Source organism: Apodemus sylvaticus, chromosome 6 (genome assembly GCF_947179515.1).
Source record: "Apodemus sylvaticus chromosome 6, mApoSyl1.1, whole genome shotgun sequence".
In the NCBI taxonomy this organism is placed as follows: domain Eukaryota; kingdom Metazoa; phylum Chordata; class Mammalia; order Rodentia; family Muridae; genus Apodemus; species Apodemus sylvaticus.
In genome coordinates, this window is record NC_067477.1 from 3,316,859 (window position 1) to 3,333,059 (window position 16,201).

The 16,201-nt window shown below is 44.9% G+C and overlaps 1 protein-coding gene across 1 annotated transcript in view; it reads right to left on the reverse strand.

Annotated features, from left to right (window-relative positions):
* Ptprn2 (protein tyrosine phosphatase receptor type N2) overlaps nt 1-16,201 on the reverse strand; it is a 756,234-nt gene that overhangs the window by 374,530 nt on the left and 365,503 nt on the right. Inside the window, exon 11 of the mRNA XM_052184845.1 lies at nt 4,312-4,391. Within this exon, the coding sequence (XP_052040805.1) occupies nt 4,312-4,391 (80 nt within the window). The remainder of the gene's footprint in view (nt 1-4,311; nt 4,392-16,201) is intronic.

Here is a 16,201-nt window from a genome sequence, read left to right on the forward strand (position 1 = left end):
TTAATAAACTCTATTCTATACTGTACCATCGTATGTCTAGTCCCTCAGGGGGAAGAGATGCCTCAGCATGGACCCGCCGAGGCACCCCCTCCCCCAGTGCCTGACTACACTTCCATAGAACACTGTCCTGACAATGACAGACACCCACTTAGGTACAAACAAGGAGAGGAGGGTTGGACTTGAACCTGCCCTTGCACTGCTTGCTGTCTTACACGGAGATCTCTGACCTCTACCCTATGGTTCCCTCCAACCACCTTCCTGCCATCTTGCTGTCTCTGCCTCTTGTTCTCTCCAAAGTCATTTTCTTCGTCCACATCACCGTCCACTTCCACATGATCATATGCATCTACAGAGCCACTTCCGTCCACACCACTGACCACACCCATGTCACCTTCCTTGCTCCTAGCCTAGTCTTCATCCAGAGCACTTCTGTCTTCTCCTCCCCTTCATCTTCTACATCTTACCCCCATAGATGGCCCTTTACATCTTACATATCTCAACCTGAGTCAAAAAATAAACAAACAAAAAATGGAATTAAAAATACAAGTCAGACTATAACACTCTGCTTTAAAATCCTTTAGTGGTTATGGTTCAAAATAATTTTATCTTGCCTTTGAATTTTTTCCTCCTGAGACCTGTTGGGAATAGGCAGCTCCTGAGTAAGCAGTCAGTAAATGGGCCAGGCACATACCCAGTGGATATTACTCACTGTATATTACTCGCTGTAGCCATGATGCCTCCTGAGGTAGAAGTAGGAACTTTGGTAGGAAGAGTCTGCCCTCAGGTCATGGAGGCTTGGTAACATGAGTGTATTCTGGTGACTATGGCTAATCTAATGGCAGTTCACTGAGTGGAGTCTCCATAGAGAGGGAGGAAACAGAGACCCTGCCCACTTCAAGATGAGTAAGCCTTTTGATTTTCAAAAGAGAAATATAAAAGGTGACTAAGGACTAAGGATTATGGAAGAACTCCCAGTGAAGGGAGAGTAAGAAAGGATTTTCTTTTTGAAAAGACGGGGACACAAAGCTCCACCCCTAGCTGAGGAGCTACTGGTTATTGACAACTGCCAGGAGGAGAGTCCATTTTTGTTAAGGCTGTGACCCATGGAAGACTGATCATACTTCAGAGTAGTATGATCCACACTTAAGAATATCCACAAACTGGACTTGATTGGTTTTTGAAAGCAGAACACAAAACATTTAGTAGGTAAGAAAAAAGTAAATGTGAGAGGAGCTGGGAGAAGGTGAATATAATCAAAATGCATAGCATGAAAGTCTCAACAATAAAACATTTGGAAAAATGTGATAAGTGACAAAAGGAAGGAAACAAGGAGGCAAGTAAGGAAGGAAGAAGGCAAGGAAGAAAGGAAGTAAAGAAGAAGCAAACAAGGAAGGGAGCAAGGGAGAAAGGAAGGAAAGAAGGAAGGAACGAGGGAGGGAGGGAAGGGGAAGGAAAAAGAAAGGGAGGGAAGGAAGGAGGGAAGCAGGGATAGAGGAAGGAAGGAAGAAAGGAGAGAGGAAAATAAAGACATTAGGCTTTGTCTTTTCTCTCACGTGTGGAGTCTGTATTTTGGAAATTGGTAATAGAAGGGGTGGGCATGTTGGAGTAGAGCAGCAGTGGGGAAGGGGAAAGAGAGGGTCAAGGGGTGCATATGATCAAAGGGCATATATAGATGCATGCAAATGTCACAACATAGCCCACTAGCGCTGTATAATTAATATGACTTAATCAAAAAAGAAAACAGGAACTAAAATAAATAAGTGAGCAGAATTCCCTGAAAGCTGTCACCTAGGAGCAGGAAGAGATCCTAAATGGCAGAGCAGTTGGCCTTGGCCACGCCCAGTTAACACCATGCAGGATCTGATGGGGATAAATGTGGTATTAAATGTATACCTACACACTAATTTCTGTATCACTTTTTGTAAAATTATCAAAAATAATTTAAGTTCTATTACCAGGGTTATACCAAGGACATCTCTATTTCACTTAGTTCCCCAGAAGCCAAATGTAAACCCTGAATGGACTTTCACGTAGCCCATAATAACCGCAGAAATTTCTACAGAAGGCTTACAGTCATACCAACAATGAAATCCCACTGTGTGCCTGTCCCAGTAGGACATTGGGAAGCTTTTGACAACACTGGTAATGTTCTATGTGACCTTTTAAAACTAAAAGGCCCAGGATATGCATCTCGAGATAAAATTCTACTTCTTTAGCCACACTTGGAGCTAGTCCTCAGTAGCTCATCCATGATCTTCCTGGGGCCAGGACTCTGGGGATGGAAGTGTGTGCTTGCTGTACATGGGTAGTGTCTTTTTTTATGCATCCTTTTCTTATACAGCCTCACATCAATCCATAATAATATGGTATTGTTAAAAACATGAAAGGAACACATGATTTTACATCACTTATACATGTTTACAACTCCATACACCTTCAACATCTTTAGTATTTTCCCAGATGCAGCCCAACAGGTAGGCAGAGTCAGCATTATAAGACCTGTTGATAGGCAAGACTAGGTGCTTCACTTTCTATATGATTTTTGCCTCAATCCAAAGTTAGTACATGCACGGACACATCTGAAATAGCCAGAAACTAGATCAGAGATAGCCAACCTTATTTTCTAGAAAGTCAATAGGGATGTATGGCTATAGTATGTGTATGAGTATGTTGACAACAAGATGTTTTTCTTTTAAGTAAAAAGACTGTGATTGATCTTTCTCCAATGGAAAGTCACACATTTACAAAGGCATGGCAGCACAAACTGGACTTGGCTATCATTTTTTTATTATTCACAATTTATTAGTTCTTCAAGCATTCCATACACTCCTATTCCATTTGATCCATTCATAGTTCTTTAACATTCTAGCCAACTCACTTCCAAGTGTACTACTTCTTGTTCTGGAATGACTTGTTTGCAACAGAGGAGCATCTCTGCGTTAAACCCAGACAACTGGAAGGTCTTTAATGTGATCAGCTGTCACTCACGTGGAGCAGAAGCTAACATAGGAAAGAAGTAGCCTAAAGTCAGCATGGGACCAAATCCACTGACACCGAACTCCTTTCTTCTTGGGTGGCAGAATCTTCAGAACACCTCCTGAGCTATCGCAGCAGCAGTGGCACAGTATTCCTCCACCACATGTCCCAGCTCTACACATCTAACAACAAGGCAACAAAATGACGCTATAAAGCTCAGAGCTGCCAACTCTTAAAGCCTAAGCACTTTGTTTTTTAATCAGACTGCTGTCCTTAGATCACAACACAAAGAGCATCCAAGTACAAGGAGGTCCCTGTAAGTAAGTCACAGCACTCACAGCAGACGTGAAGGATATATCCCTCATAGGTAGAAACAGAGCATGTTCTACACTATGTCATCACAGGATAAAGAAGCTACCATGAGGAGAGTGAAGCATACCAATCTCTAGTCAATAGGAATACTGGCATTTAAAATTGCTTACAGTTCAGCAAGAAAAACAAGATTCACAGATCTAGTGATGTACAGGGTTAAAGAGGAACAGTGCTCTGCCATGTCGAGGACTTCGCCCTCAGCCTTGCCTCTCAGAAACAGCCTTAAAGTGCAAGCATACTAGACAAGTCACTCCAAACACTGTTATGCTATCTGAGTCTTCCATTCTACCAAGACTCACAGGCCACTGTACAGGGGTGCTCAGTGAGTCGGAGCGTATTCAGAAGATGCACAAACTGCTCCAAGTAGCTAGCCAGTGGTGTTTTGAATGACATTCCTGATCACATCTCCACAGTTATTCCTAGTCCATCAGGACAGAGGTCTCAGAGATGTCCTGATCATGTCTGTAAGTGACTGCATCCTTTCCTACCTCTAGACACTGAGATGGGTCCATGGGGGCAGCAGCAAGGCAGGAGTGCTCCCAGCTGGCATAGCAATGAAAAGTCTTCTCACATGGAGATACAGATATCAGTCCTCACTTTGCAAACCTGCTTTTCTCTTTCTCAGCTCAGATGAAGCAATAAGGTCTTCTGGCAGAAGCCATGCACCAAATGAGAAACCAAATAAGGAGGCCAGAATGGGCTGGACCCTATTCATGCCACCTTAGACTTGACCGGTAGTGGCAGTGTAGATCTAGCCTCCTCTCTTTCGTGAACTGTCATGAACGTGTGTGTGTGTGTGTGTGTGTGTGTGTGTGTATGTATGTGTATAGGTGCATGTGTGTGTATATGCATGCTTGTGTATGTGTATATGTATTGCATGCATACAGGTGCATTCGTGTGCATGTGTGTATATGGATGCACGTGTGTGCATGTGTGCATACACACATGAGAAAACAGCCTTACCTGTGGCCTTGGTGACATCTGCAATTGTCAAGTTTTGGATGTTGGCACTCACTTTGAAGGTCACTGCTGGTCCCAAAACTCTGGAAAAGATCATTTAGGAACAAGGTCATTTCTACATCAACATGGGGAGCTGCCTATCTTTGAGATCCTGAACACTGACAGGTTAGGGGCTCCCAGGTTGCCCTTTGCCATTCCTGATGGTGTTTCTCTTGGATACTAGCGCTCTGTTTCCATTTCTAGCAATTCTATTGCTGATTTTACTTTTCACTAAACCACATACATACATACATACACACACACATACATACATATACACACACAAACACACGTACCTACACACACACACACACACACACACACACACACATACACACACCACTGAACTGGGGATGGATTTCTATAAAAATAAACGTAAGTGCCCATGCCCGACAATGGCAGACAGGAATTCCTGCAAGCATAAAGGAGAAATTGTTGAGAGAAAGGACCTTAGTCTTGAGCACAAGAGTCAAGAGCAGAGTGCAGAGAAGTGTTTTCAAACTTCTTCCTGTAGGGGCCACTTGAAGACCCATCACATCATTAAGAACTACTTAATACAAAAGCTGCTGTCAGCGAGTTGCTAGGCAGGAATTATCAAAATGCCTGAAGCTGTATAAATGCCAAGTTGAACATGGTTTTGAAGAAATGTATCACTTTGCAGTCGAAATCATCTGAGGAACCTGGTGGTATAAAAACACTTATACAGCAAACACAGGACTGGGTGTGTAGGGTCTGCTCTTGAAGGCAGGTGAACCCCGTCTCCACAGGGAACCAAAGACTCTTCATGGAATGGACACCTTAAGTGCCTTCTGAAGACAAATTTCCTGATAGACAAGCAATAGGCAAAGCAGCAGTGCGTGGGGGAAGATGGCAATTGAGGAAATCGTGGTGTGGGCAGCTGCCTTTCAACCAAACTTCTTCTTTTTTTTTAAAATTTTTTTTATTCGATATAATTTATTTACATTTCAAATGATTTCCCCTTTTCTAGCCCCCCCACTCCCCAAAAGTCCTGTAAGCCCCCTTCTCTTCCCCTGTCCTCCCACCCACCCCTTCCCACTTTCCCGTTCTGGTTTTGCCGAATACTGTTTCACTGAGTCTTTCCAGAACCAGGGGCCACTCCTCCTTTCTTCTTGTACCTCATTTGATGTGTGGATTATGTTTTAGGTATTCCAGTTTTCTAGGTTAATAACCACTTATTAGTTCAACCAAACTTCTACACACCAGCCTCACACTCTTGTCAAAGGATAAAACGGCTCATGGGAATGAAGTTACCGCATACCTACAACCCTGTCATCTCTCCTCCCTCTCAGCACAGACTTGACTGCCATTTGCCCTCACCTAGAGTCACACCAAGATGCTGGCTCTGAACCGTTCTTTAAGCCTCACACTTAGCTGTGGGCTCACAGTTTCTTCATATTGGCCTCTGGATTTTCAGACTCACCACTCTCCAGTCAGCCCAGGGCTTCAGCACACTGGAGCTGGAAACTCTCTTGCTACAACAAGGCAGATGATGACCATTCCAGCAACCCAGCACCACTTCAGGCTCATTAAGATGTGTTCTGAGTAGTTATCTTCTCTGAGGAGTTCCATCCTCCTGCCTCTTATACCATAAACATCCAGAGCCCAGTTCTGTTGAAATCCCTGGGAATGGTGGCATTATATTTCCATATGGTCATCTAGTCCAAATCTGTCTCACTGTATGACATAACCTAAGAAATATCTGTGTTCAGCTTTCCTGTCTGAGAATTTAAAGAATTCCCTCGGAAGCCACTATGGTACTGATATGGGAACTAGAGTGGCTGTCATGAGCTTGCTCAGGCCAACAAACTGTCCCCATATGTGCCTCATTCATGGTCCATGGACTCTACCTTGCAGCTCTTAGATGGAACCCAGCCAGCACCCTGGCCTTCAAGACCAAGTGGTTTCATTCACATCAGTAAGCATATAAGGAAATGTTTCTTCTTCACCACGTCACATCCAATCACCTCTCTGTGACTCCCCAGCTCTTTTCATATCTACCAACAATAGTAAATTTTCTCTTCTAACACCTTCTAGAAAGTACTTCACCCATAAACATTTGATGTCTAGTGCTTAAATGGATCACAAATCATCTATACAAGCATCCAAAGATGATTCTTAGCTTCCTAGCTGTGTCATCTGCTCTGGGAAGCACTGGGCTGACTCTTACGGGTCTTTACCCATGCGATGATGGTTGACTGATTAACTTGTGATAGAGTCAGGCACTTAAGTCTAGAATTCTTCTGATGTTGACAATGTCCTTATTTACCTGAGAAATACCCAGCTACACCTAGAGCTGTTGGGAGATGACACCAGAGTCCATAGCAATCAACTCCTTGGAACTCCAGGGTACCCAGGGTAACTTGGACCCCTTCCTGCAAGTCTCATGTCACCAGTGCTATGAGACAATGGTGTCAGAGTGTGAAGTCATCCTGCCTGGGAATGGCTCTCAGAGGCTCCAGATCTCATCTAGAAGATGATCCTCAGCAGCCGTCCCTGCTCCTACTGGATGGGATGCACTGTTGTCTGTGTCCACACAACTCTCAAAGGAATTTTTGGCTTTATATCTCCAGAATGTATATTTAGGAAGGAAGGAAGAAAGGAAGGAAAGAAGGAAGGAAGGAAGGAAGGAAGGAAGGAAGGAAGGAAGGAAGGAAGGAAGGAAGAAAAGTATTGGCCCCATTTGCTGAGAATTCTGGAGGAAAGTATCAGTCACAGTCTCCAAATGCTGACTCCTCCCCTCTAAGGTGCCTCCCTTTTCACCAAGTCTGGGAATACCTAAGATAGATAGTTGTCTGAGACTTGGGCTCAAAGATAAATCTGCCCTAAATTCCCAGACCTTATGGACTTTTCCATCATAGCAGTCCCCAAGACTGGGCACTATGGTTTCCTAATGTCTCTAGGGAACCTGTGTAAAGTACCCATCAGTCAGGGCCAATGTCATTGAAAATGAGCTTTATGGTACCCAAGAATTCCCTAGTCAAAGTCTAGTACCTGGGCAGACAAAAGTATCACATGTATCCTATGCAATGGCATTGGACATTTAGGAACAGATTTCATAGATACTATCTCTGTGTGGTTTTTGCTCATGAAAAAAGAAACCACTGGCCTTGCATGCTCAGGAGAAACCAAGGACAGGGATTTCCATATCTTGTGCCCAGTGCTTGGCCCATGTTGTCCAGCAGCTGGTTAGTTATGCATAATGTTTACAAAGTAGAGAAAGATTAGCCTAGGGAGGGGCCTAGTGTCTTTGTTGGGAAGCCTCCTGATGCCTGCAATCACTGGTTCTACATAGAACCCAGAGATCCCCCTTGCGCCTTTGCCAACATGGCATTTATGGTTTTTAAGACATGGGACACCCCTATATCCTGTGTGGAAGAACCAGCTCACTCAGAAAATCCTCCCTGAGGAACATCCTTGGTTGAGTTGGTATGATCAGATCCCATGGGATTTTTTAGGGCATTCCAAATGACTTGTTCAGAATGCAAAGGGTCTTTAGGAAAGGAAAAGAGACAGAGAGAAATGCTCAGTGGGTAAGGGTCATTGCAAGATGATCTACAGGGTCCGAGAAGGAATCTGCTTTGGAAATATTGGCAGTGAAATTGGCACAGAAACAGTGGTCTATCTACCTATACTAGAAGCTCCTGGGGTAACTATTATCCCAAAGTCACTCACTCTGGATCACACAGAGTTTGAGCTCTCATCAGAAACAAATCAAACCGTTTGAATCTTCTCTAAGAAGTAGCTATAGCAATCAAACCTCATGGGAAGTTAGCCCTGTTGTCACACAGTATGTGATCTCCTGCATAGCTGCTAGCTAGGTTGTTCCAGAATTAAGAGTCTAGCACAGCAAAAGATGCCCTGAGCTGCAAGTTGGTTGACTCTGACATCCAAATGTGCAGAATAAGCAAGACCTCAAGCTATAGGGCACAACTTCTAAGCTTTCAGGCTCCTCAGTGGACGCTGATGACTAGACCTTGAACTGATCAAAATACAGAGCATGGGAAACTGGAGGGCTTGGCCCTAAACAAGACATCTATAACATGCTCCTCCCCAAACAGCTCAGAGAACATTGCAGAAGACAGACAGGAAAAACTGTAAGACCCAGAAGTTAGCTAAACTGATGTGAAATGGTATCTTTTGGATATGATGAGGATATTACACTCATGAATTTATAGTGGCTGTGGTTGTCTGCACAAGACCTACACAAGGGTAAGCCAGTCAAAGTTCAGCATGGGTGGGTGAGGGGTTTGTCCCTACCTGAGCAGCTTTGCAGTTGAAGACTTACTGCTCAACAGCAGGTCACATATGTACATGACATACTGCACACCCTACACAAGCCAGAGAAAGTTCAGAACTGCAGTGCAGTTAGGGAGATTCCCTGACAGGAAGAAAGCTGAGTCAGAGGAAATGCCCAGGTGCAACTAGGAAACATAAGGCACTCACTTTGTTCTTTGATTTCACATTTCCTTCAGAGTTGGTGATAATTGCTGAAAACACACCACAGGCAATCTCATTATCCCTGGGACCATTGTTCCTCTGAAGTCACTGGATATGGTGAACACCTGTGAGGATATTGTCCCCAGGAAGTGGTCCAGATTCCTGGGGCTCTAGCCACAGAGTGGTGGGTACATAGACTTTTATGTATGTTTGGGTTCAAATCCACCTCAGTCAATCTATACTCTTGAATGATCAGAATCAAACTCCCAGCCTGAGCAGAACATTGAAGACATGCAAGTTTTCTCCATGAGCAGCTAGGAGGATGGGCAGCACATCAGCATCATGCCCAGGCTATTTTTAAACTGGCAAATCACCAGGTAAAATCATTGAAGAACAGACTGTGCCTTCTCCTTCAGTATCAGCTGAGGACATGCATGTTAACAGCTGGTGTTTGTTCTGTGTGCCCAGGAATGACCATGAACCTGACACATGAACCACAAGGACTCACTGTTCTTGCTGCCTTGCAGAAGCTTCTGCATACCCACTGCCAACCTCCTTGCCATCTTCGTGGTACACCTGCAGAGTCTGTACACTGGTGCTTCAGAGCCTCACTGGCCAATAGTGTAACTTGTACTTTCTTGGCCTGTGAGTTTAGCTACAGGACACTGGCGAATCAATAAAACTGGGGTGATATGCCATGGCTTGCCTTGTGCAGAAGCCTGGTGTTCTTTCTGTCTGGCATGAACTGAGGGGAGCCGAGGGCGGGTCATCTCTGCTCGTCCCTGACCTATGCACTTTAGGAATCATCTACAAACAATTACCATGGGGAAGATCTTGAGAGGGCCATTGGCTGACCTGACAGTGCCCAGTGCACCCCACAATAGGAGACTCTTGATGTGTGAACATACTTGTCTGTTCTGGGTCCTGACTCCTGAAGGACCATCAATTGGCTGGCAAACAAATTCACTCGCCAGGAGAAGTGATGTTATGAACAGTAGAAAAAACAAAAACAAAAAACACCAAAGGGAGGAACTCACAAACTTTGGCCTAGGAAAGAAGGAATCTTTGACATATCTGAATGGGCATCGCACTTGAAAATGCTCTTATATGCCTGCTTAGGTATAGGCATGTATGTTAGCTCTTAGAGATACCCCTAGACATGCTGGATTCCTGAGACTTTACAAAACTCCCTCATTTAAAACTGCACTAGCCAAATTAAACAGCCATGCATGCTCTTGCAGGCAGCATGTATTTCAATGATTTATCAGTTCTTATCTATATTTAGATGTAGTCTAGTGGCTCCTGAGCACAGTGTGACTCTGACTCCGATGGACACTTTACACATACTGATAGTCATTCATTTTCCTTCATGGTCACAGACTGTGCTAACAAAGGATGGAAGGACTTTGTAGGATTTAAACTGTGAGACTTAGCTTATTTTCCAGAAAATTCTCCTCCTTTTACTCAAAGCTTGTAAAGCAAACCAGTCAACCTGCCACTAATGCCAATGTTGGGCACAACAGAACTGCTCAACTGAAGGCTACTTAATCCTCTATCTCTTACTGTTAAATTAGTTTGTAACATTCTGTATAATATCAGTAAGAAGGCACATGGGTCTTCTAAGTGATTATGTGTCTATCCACAGTGCACCAGAATACCCTAAGTTCAGTCCATACTTAGGCCTGTCATTTCAGCAAGCAAGTTCTTGATGAAAGCTTATTTTCCTTGTTATTTTAAACTATTTCCAAAGCAAAAGCATTGTGAAAGTCTATCTACTAAGAGTTCCACCCAGGATGATGGGTCTAGAAGTCCTTCTCATTTTTCATATCATGAAACACAGGATTGAGGGCTGCCAGGCAAATTTTAAGGTCTTCTTTACACATTGTGGTAGATGTCTTTATAGAAACTGCACATTTAATTTAAAGACAAGCCCTTGACCTTCTAAGCCAGCAGAGTTTGAAGGTTAATGTTCTAATACTGACATTTTTCAGCTAAGAAAATATAAAGATCAATCTTTTCCAGTGAATGAGCTTTCTTGAAAATTGTTTTGAAATAAAGAAAACTTTTATTAGATTGTTGATTGGATTTTTGATAGCATATTTCCCTTAGTCTGATAGACTAACATGTGTTTCATCTGTTTGATAGCTTGATTTTGTGCGAGGTTCATATGATATGGATGGATGAATGGATAGATGGATAGATGGATAGATGGACAGATGAACAGACAGACAGATGGTTGGATGGATGAACTAGTGGGTGGGTTGAGTTGATTTTACTAATCTGAACCCACCATGGGAAGGGAGGGCTCCCTCTCTCCCTTATAGTGATGACTAAGGGTACCGGTGCATCAGCATCACATGCCAAGGCCTCCCACCAGGCCCTGCTGTCAAGTTTCCTGTGAACTATCTCTCAAGATATCAGCAGCCACAGAACCAACCCTGTCACCCAGGGACTATTCATTGCATGGACTGGACTGTAAGGTATAGAGCTGGTGACAGCAGAGGAGGAAACTACATAGGCTCCTGAAAGGTTCCAGGTCTCATCTTGCTCTTCGCTGGGAGGCTTTTGAGGGGCTGAGCTACTTTCTTTCTCCCTCTGGAGTCACAGGAACATTTCACATAGGCGAGCTGCTTAGCCAGCACAGGAAAAGCTAATGCCTTCAGCCAAAGCACAGTCTTCACTCATGAGAGAGAACCATTGCTTTGCCACAATGACTTACAAATATGCAACATCTTATCCCTGCTACTGCCTGTTTTGTCTAAAGTCAGGACTAGGGCAGGGTGACACAGTGTCCCAATTTCTAGGTGCTCTTTTAAGGGAAACATGAGTATTTGTTCCCAAGATCAGTCTCTTGCAATCTTCTAATTGTCAAGGAAAGCACTGATGACAGTGCCTGCACTCCAACCTAGGGCAAAGAATTTGCAGTGCTCAGCTTCTTCCTCTCTGCCTTTCTTGGATGACAAGGCTGAGCATCATGGGCAAGCTGCTGCAGGCACAGGTGAGCAGGGATAGGGACAAATGCTACCTATTTACTGAGGTGTTCTTCCAATTCTGGGTCCCCCACTGAAGGCACTGTTGTGGAGGTACCTATCTATTCCAGGCAGAATCCCTGCTGTTCATCTATTAGGCTACAGAAGCAAACCAGGGAGGTGAGACACCTCTGTAGTATCACACGCTTTCGAGACATAAGGTCAAGGCTGGGGGCAAATAGTCAAGAAACTGAATTGCAACTTCTAAAAACCTGCAAACTTAAAGATCTCCTCCTGCTTAGAGGGTGACATGACAGGGCACAGGCCAGTTAGATGGGGTATGATGTCCATACAAAGTGCTGGTATCTCCCCAGGAGACTCTTAAGAACAGTCAGGTGACAGTGCCCATAGCTGTGCCTCTCTCACTGTCCCAAACAAGCACACCAGTAAAGAATGAGAACTGATTCTTGAAAGATGAAGTCCATAAAGCCCAATCATAGCCTCAGGCTCTCAGTGGCCTGGACCACCTGGGCAGACTGAGATTCGGATCAGCCTACCTCAGCCCAAGGCTCTGCAGTGCTCATCCAGGAACTGGCTAACCTCCAAGCACTCAGCACCACCTCTCCGCAGCCTCACTCATCCCATTTTTCCCACCTGAGTAGATGCTGCAGGGCAAAGTGGCATTCATCAGCCAGCCCAGGACAGCCATGATTAGTTATAAAATCATAACTGTGGTCGCTGTATGTCTGCTGGCATAATTACATCAGCATGCTAATGTCGTTTTAATGGTCTCTAATGATGTAATAAGAAATAATGGGATTTATTTGACAGCTACATAACCATTAACAAAACATATTAAGCATAACTAGCACTTCCATAAAAATGCAGATGATATCGGCAAGCACTAGCCCACGTGTCCTGTATTTCCCATCTCTGAGACAATGAGTGGCTCTGAAGAGGAGCTCTTAGATGAGGCAATAACCAAGGCAGGCCATGCTAGCCAGGAGCCCACCCTCCTCAGACACTTCTGAGGTCCAGTTGACATCTTAGTCAGTCCATGAACATGCGTCCATCGCTGTTGGGCCAGAGGGTTAGGGCATTGAGATACAGCTCCTGCTGCATTCCAAAGAGAAGAGCTAGGAACACCAGCATGCATACACATAGCACACAAATAGTAATACAATGACTGGGTAGAACAGACAGCTGGGCAGGACTGGAGAGGACTCTGGAACCAGCTGGGATCCAGGTTCAGTTAGAACTGGGATTAGGGCAGAGAAGAGGAGGAAAAGCCAGAGAAGACCACAGGGGACCCAAATTCCATTATTCTACCTTTGAAAGGCAGGTGGTATGATGGCTTCCCTCCTAGGAAGAAGGAACACATGTTTTCTGGGCAGGAAGGAGGACTGGCTAGTCAAATCACAAAGCAGTGAGCTTGGGGAAGCTCAGGCTTTCCTCTCAGAGAGGCTGAGTCATCCCTGAGGTGTGCGCAAAGAGTGAACAGGAAGATAGGAATGAGGCAAAGAAGCCTAGATAGGGACCAGGGGTAAACGTATGGCGTGGGGTAGAGACTTGGCCACCACTTTGTTTGGTCCCTTGTACCAAAGTTCCTTCATCCCAGCAAATCCTCCCTGTGTCTGGACCAATGGATAGAAGCCCTCTCCTCAAAAGTTACCAGATATATTAATTACTACTTTCATTGTTGTAATAAAATACTTGAGAAAAGATGAATTTTGTCTTGTCTTAGAGCTTGAGGATATAGTCCACCATGGAGAGAAAGACACGGCAGAAAGAGTCCCAAAAGAAAAAACGAAATGAGCCAAATGCTGGCACTCAACTCATTTTATTTTTTCTATAACCCTTTAATTCAGTACGGGCTCCTGGGACATGGGATGGTGCTGCCAATGCTCAGGGCATATCTTCCCATCCCAGGAAGCCCTCTCTGAGAATGCCATCACAGGCACACTGGCCTGACTGAGTCTTTCCTTGCTATCCAGGACAACAGATTCATTGTCATTATCAACTTGAGGGCATTTAGAATCACACGGGAGATGTACAAGAAGTCATTAGGTTTCTGGGTCTGAAAAAAACTGCTCCTCAGCCTGGAAAGCCACATTTGGCTCCCCTCAACATAAAACCTCTCATCTTACCTTAATAATTCCCAAAGTAGAGCTACAGAGACTTGGAAAGTAGGCCCCTCCTGCCTCGGGGCAACTGCACTGCAAATCTTAGGGTGTCTCAGGAGGTCTGACCTGGTAAGGAACTGTCTGCTACTGGCTACACAATCCTGATGGCTACATTTCTCCCTTGTGGCTGACTCCTCGGGATTTTAAGATATGCAGGAACCAGTGGGGAAGAGAATCCTGGGGAGCACTGTGCATGAGTCATCTCTCAGGAATTCTTGTGTAGTGGCCAGAGAGCCCACCACCCACACTTCCCTCTACCATCTTACCCTGAGAATAACACTGTTCTACTCCCCGACTGTGGAGCAGCCTCACCAGCTTGCTCATTATATCACCAGGCAAAGGGGGAAAACAAGGGCAGCAGAACACCCCTTCAAAACTCCAATTCCCTTTATACACACTGGCTTCCACCCGTCACGTGCTACACAACCTCCGAGAAGGGTTTTTTTGTCAAGGACAATGATGAGGTTTGGTGAAGGCCCTGCCTGCCAGAATAAGTTTTGTTCCAGAGAAAACTCTATGTGCTGGGGGTGTGGGGGGGTGGGGCAGAGAATCTGTGTGCTGTGATTTTCTTTTTCCTGGTGATCTACATGAGGTGCCTGAGTTACAAACGCTACCCACAGAGGTTGGCCCACCCCATTGTGCTTCAATGACATCAGCTCTTCTTGACATCTATTGTTCCTGTCTCTCCTAAAATATGATCGATCGCCTTTAACCACAAAAGAACCCCCTCCTCAGCATAAAAGGGCTGTGGCTAAATGTGATTAGACCCCCTAGGCTGCAAAGAGCCCTTGCCTTATGTCCATCAGGTTTGGAGTAAGAAGTGTTGCTCTTTGAATCATCTGTCACACAGACACTGGCACGGACCACTCAGCAGCCACTCAGTTGGAAACACATCCAACATGTGCCTGGGACCAAGAGACAGTCAGTGGCTGAGAACATACTGGAGAACACGAGAACATGAACCTCCAGGAGAACATGGCCCTCACACTCCTCACAAACACCAAAAAGCTGGGTCTTCCTGGTTGGGGATTCTCTAGCTCCCGGGAAGTTCTGAGCAGGGAGAAGAGTTGGATATTTTCAAGATGATGATATTCACAATTTGGCAATTCAGAAAAGCTCAGCTAAACAGCTGGGAACAGAACCCATGTGCTGGTGTCCACCGCTGGACCTGTGAACATGCCAAGTCTCTAACTCCTACTTTTGTTTTATAACTTGGACTCCATGTCATCTCTCCTGTCCTGTCACAAATTGTATGGGGCCCTTTGATGGTTGTCTCCCATCCCTCTCTCTGCTGTGCTGTCCTTACCCTGCAGATCCTGTGTGTGAAGAATCCTGGCCCATCTGTAGTCACTGCCTTTATGTTGAGTAAGTAAGTGTGTACAGAGCAATGCAATGAACATTCCAAAGTACAGGGAGCATCTCTGTTTGGGTGTCTTTATGGAATGTTCTGTACTAGGTAATTTGAGGCCTCCTCTCAGAAGTCCCTTACAATCTAGAGCAAGTAGTCAGGTCTGAGGCAAGGACAGTGTAGAGACATGCAATAGCTAGTCCCTAGGACAAGGCTGGGCCACAGTAGACACTACCATCCATCCCCAGTATGTAACAGCCTGAAAGAACCAGGGCCTGTGTAATAGGAACAGGTGCACCCGACCAATGAATGTGTGAACAGGGACTCAGGACAGCCTCTGCTTCAGTCCTTATATCCCATTTTCATATCCCAGTCTCTCCCAATGGCATGCTTCACTTGCACCTAGGACTCTGCCCACTAACAGCATCAGCACAGCTGGTGTTCATTCACACACAGCACCCTTTCCAGCATCTATGAACTTTGCAAGGCATAAATACTCATTGGCTCTCACCAATGGAACAAGAATCTTGTTGGGGCTGTGGCTGTGAAACCAGTGCACAGGCTTTCAAGACAGAAACAAGCCCATGTCCTCAAAGAGAGTGAGGCCAGTGTGGCATCTCTAGGGTCTATCCTTAGAGCCTGGAACTTGCTCCAGAGTCAAAGCCGTGCCAACGGCAGTGGCCCCAGGAAGCTGGCCTCTACCACATCATTGCCAGGAGAGTCGGCATCTTGTAATTAAATGTAGATTTCAGCTGTATTTAAATAAGCTACCAAAGCCCAGGGGAATTCTCCTTTCATTTCTGTTCTAAACAGCTCTTCTCTGATATAATTAACAACCCCAGGCATGCAACTCACAAAAAACAATTTATGAGCCTTATACAATGTGAGGCAAGCAA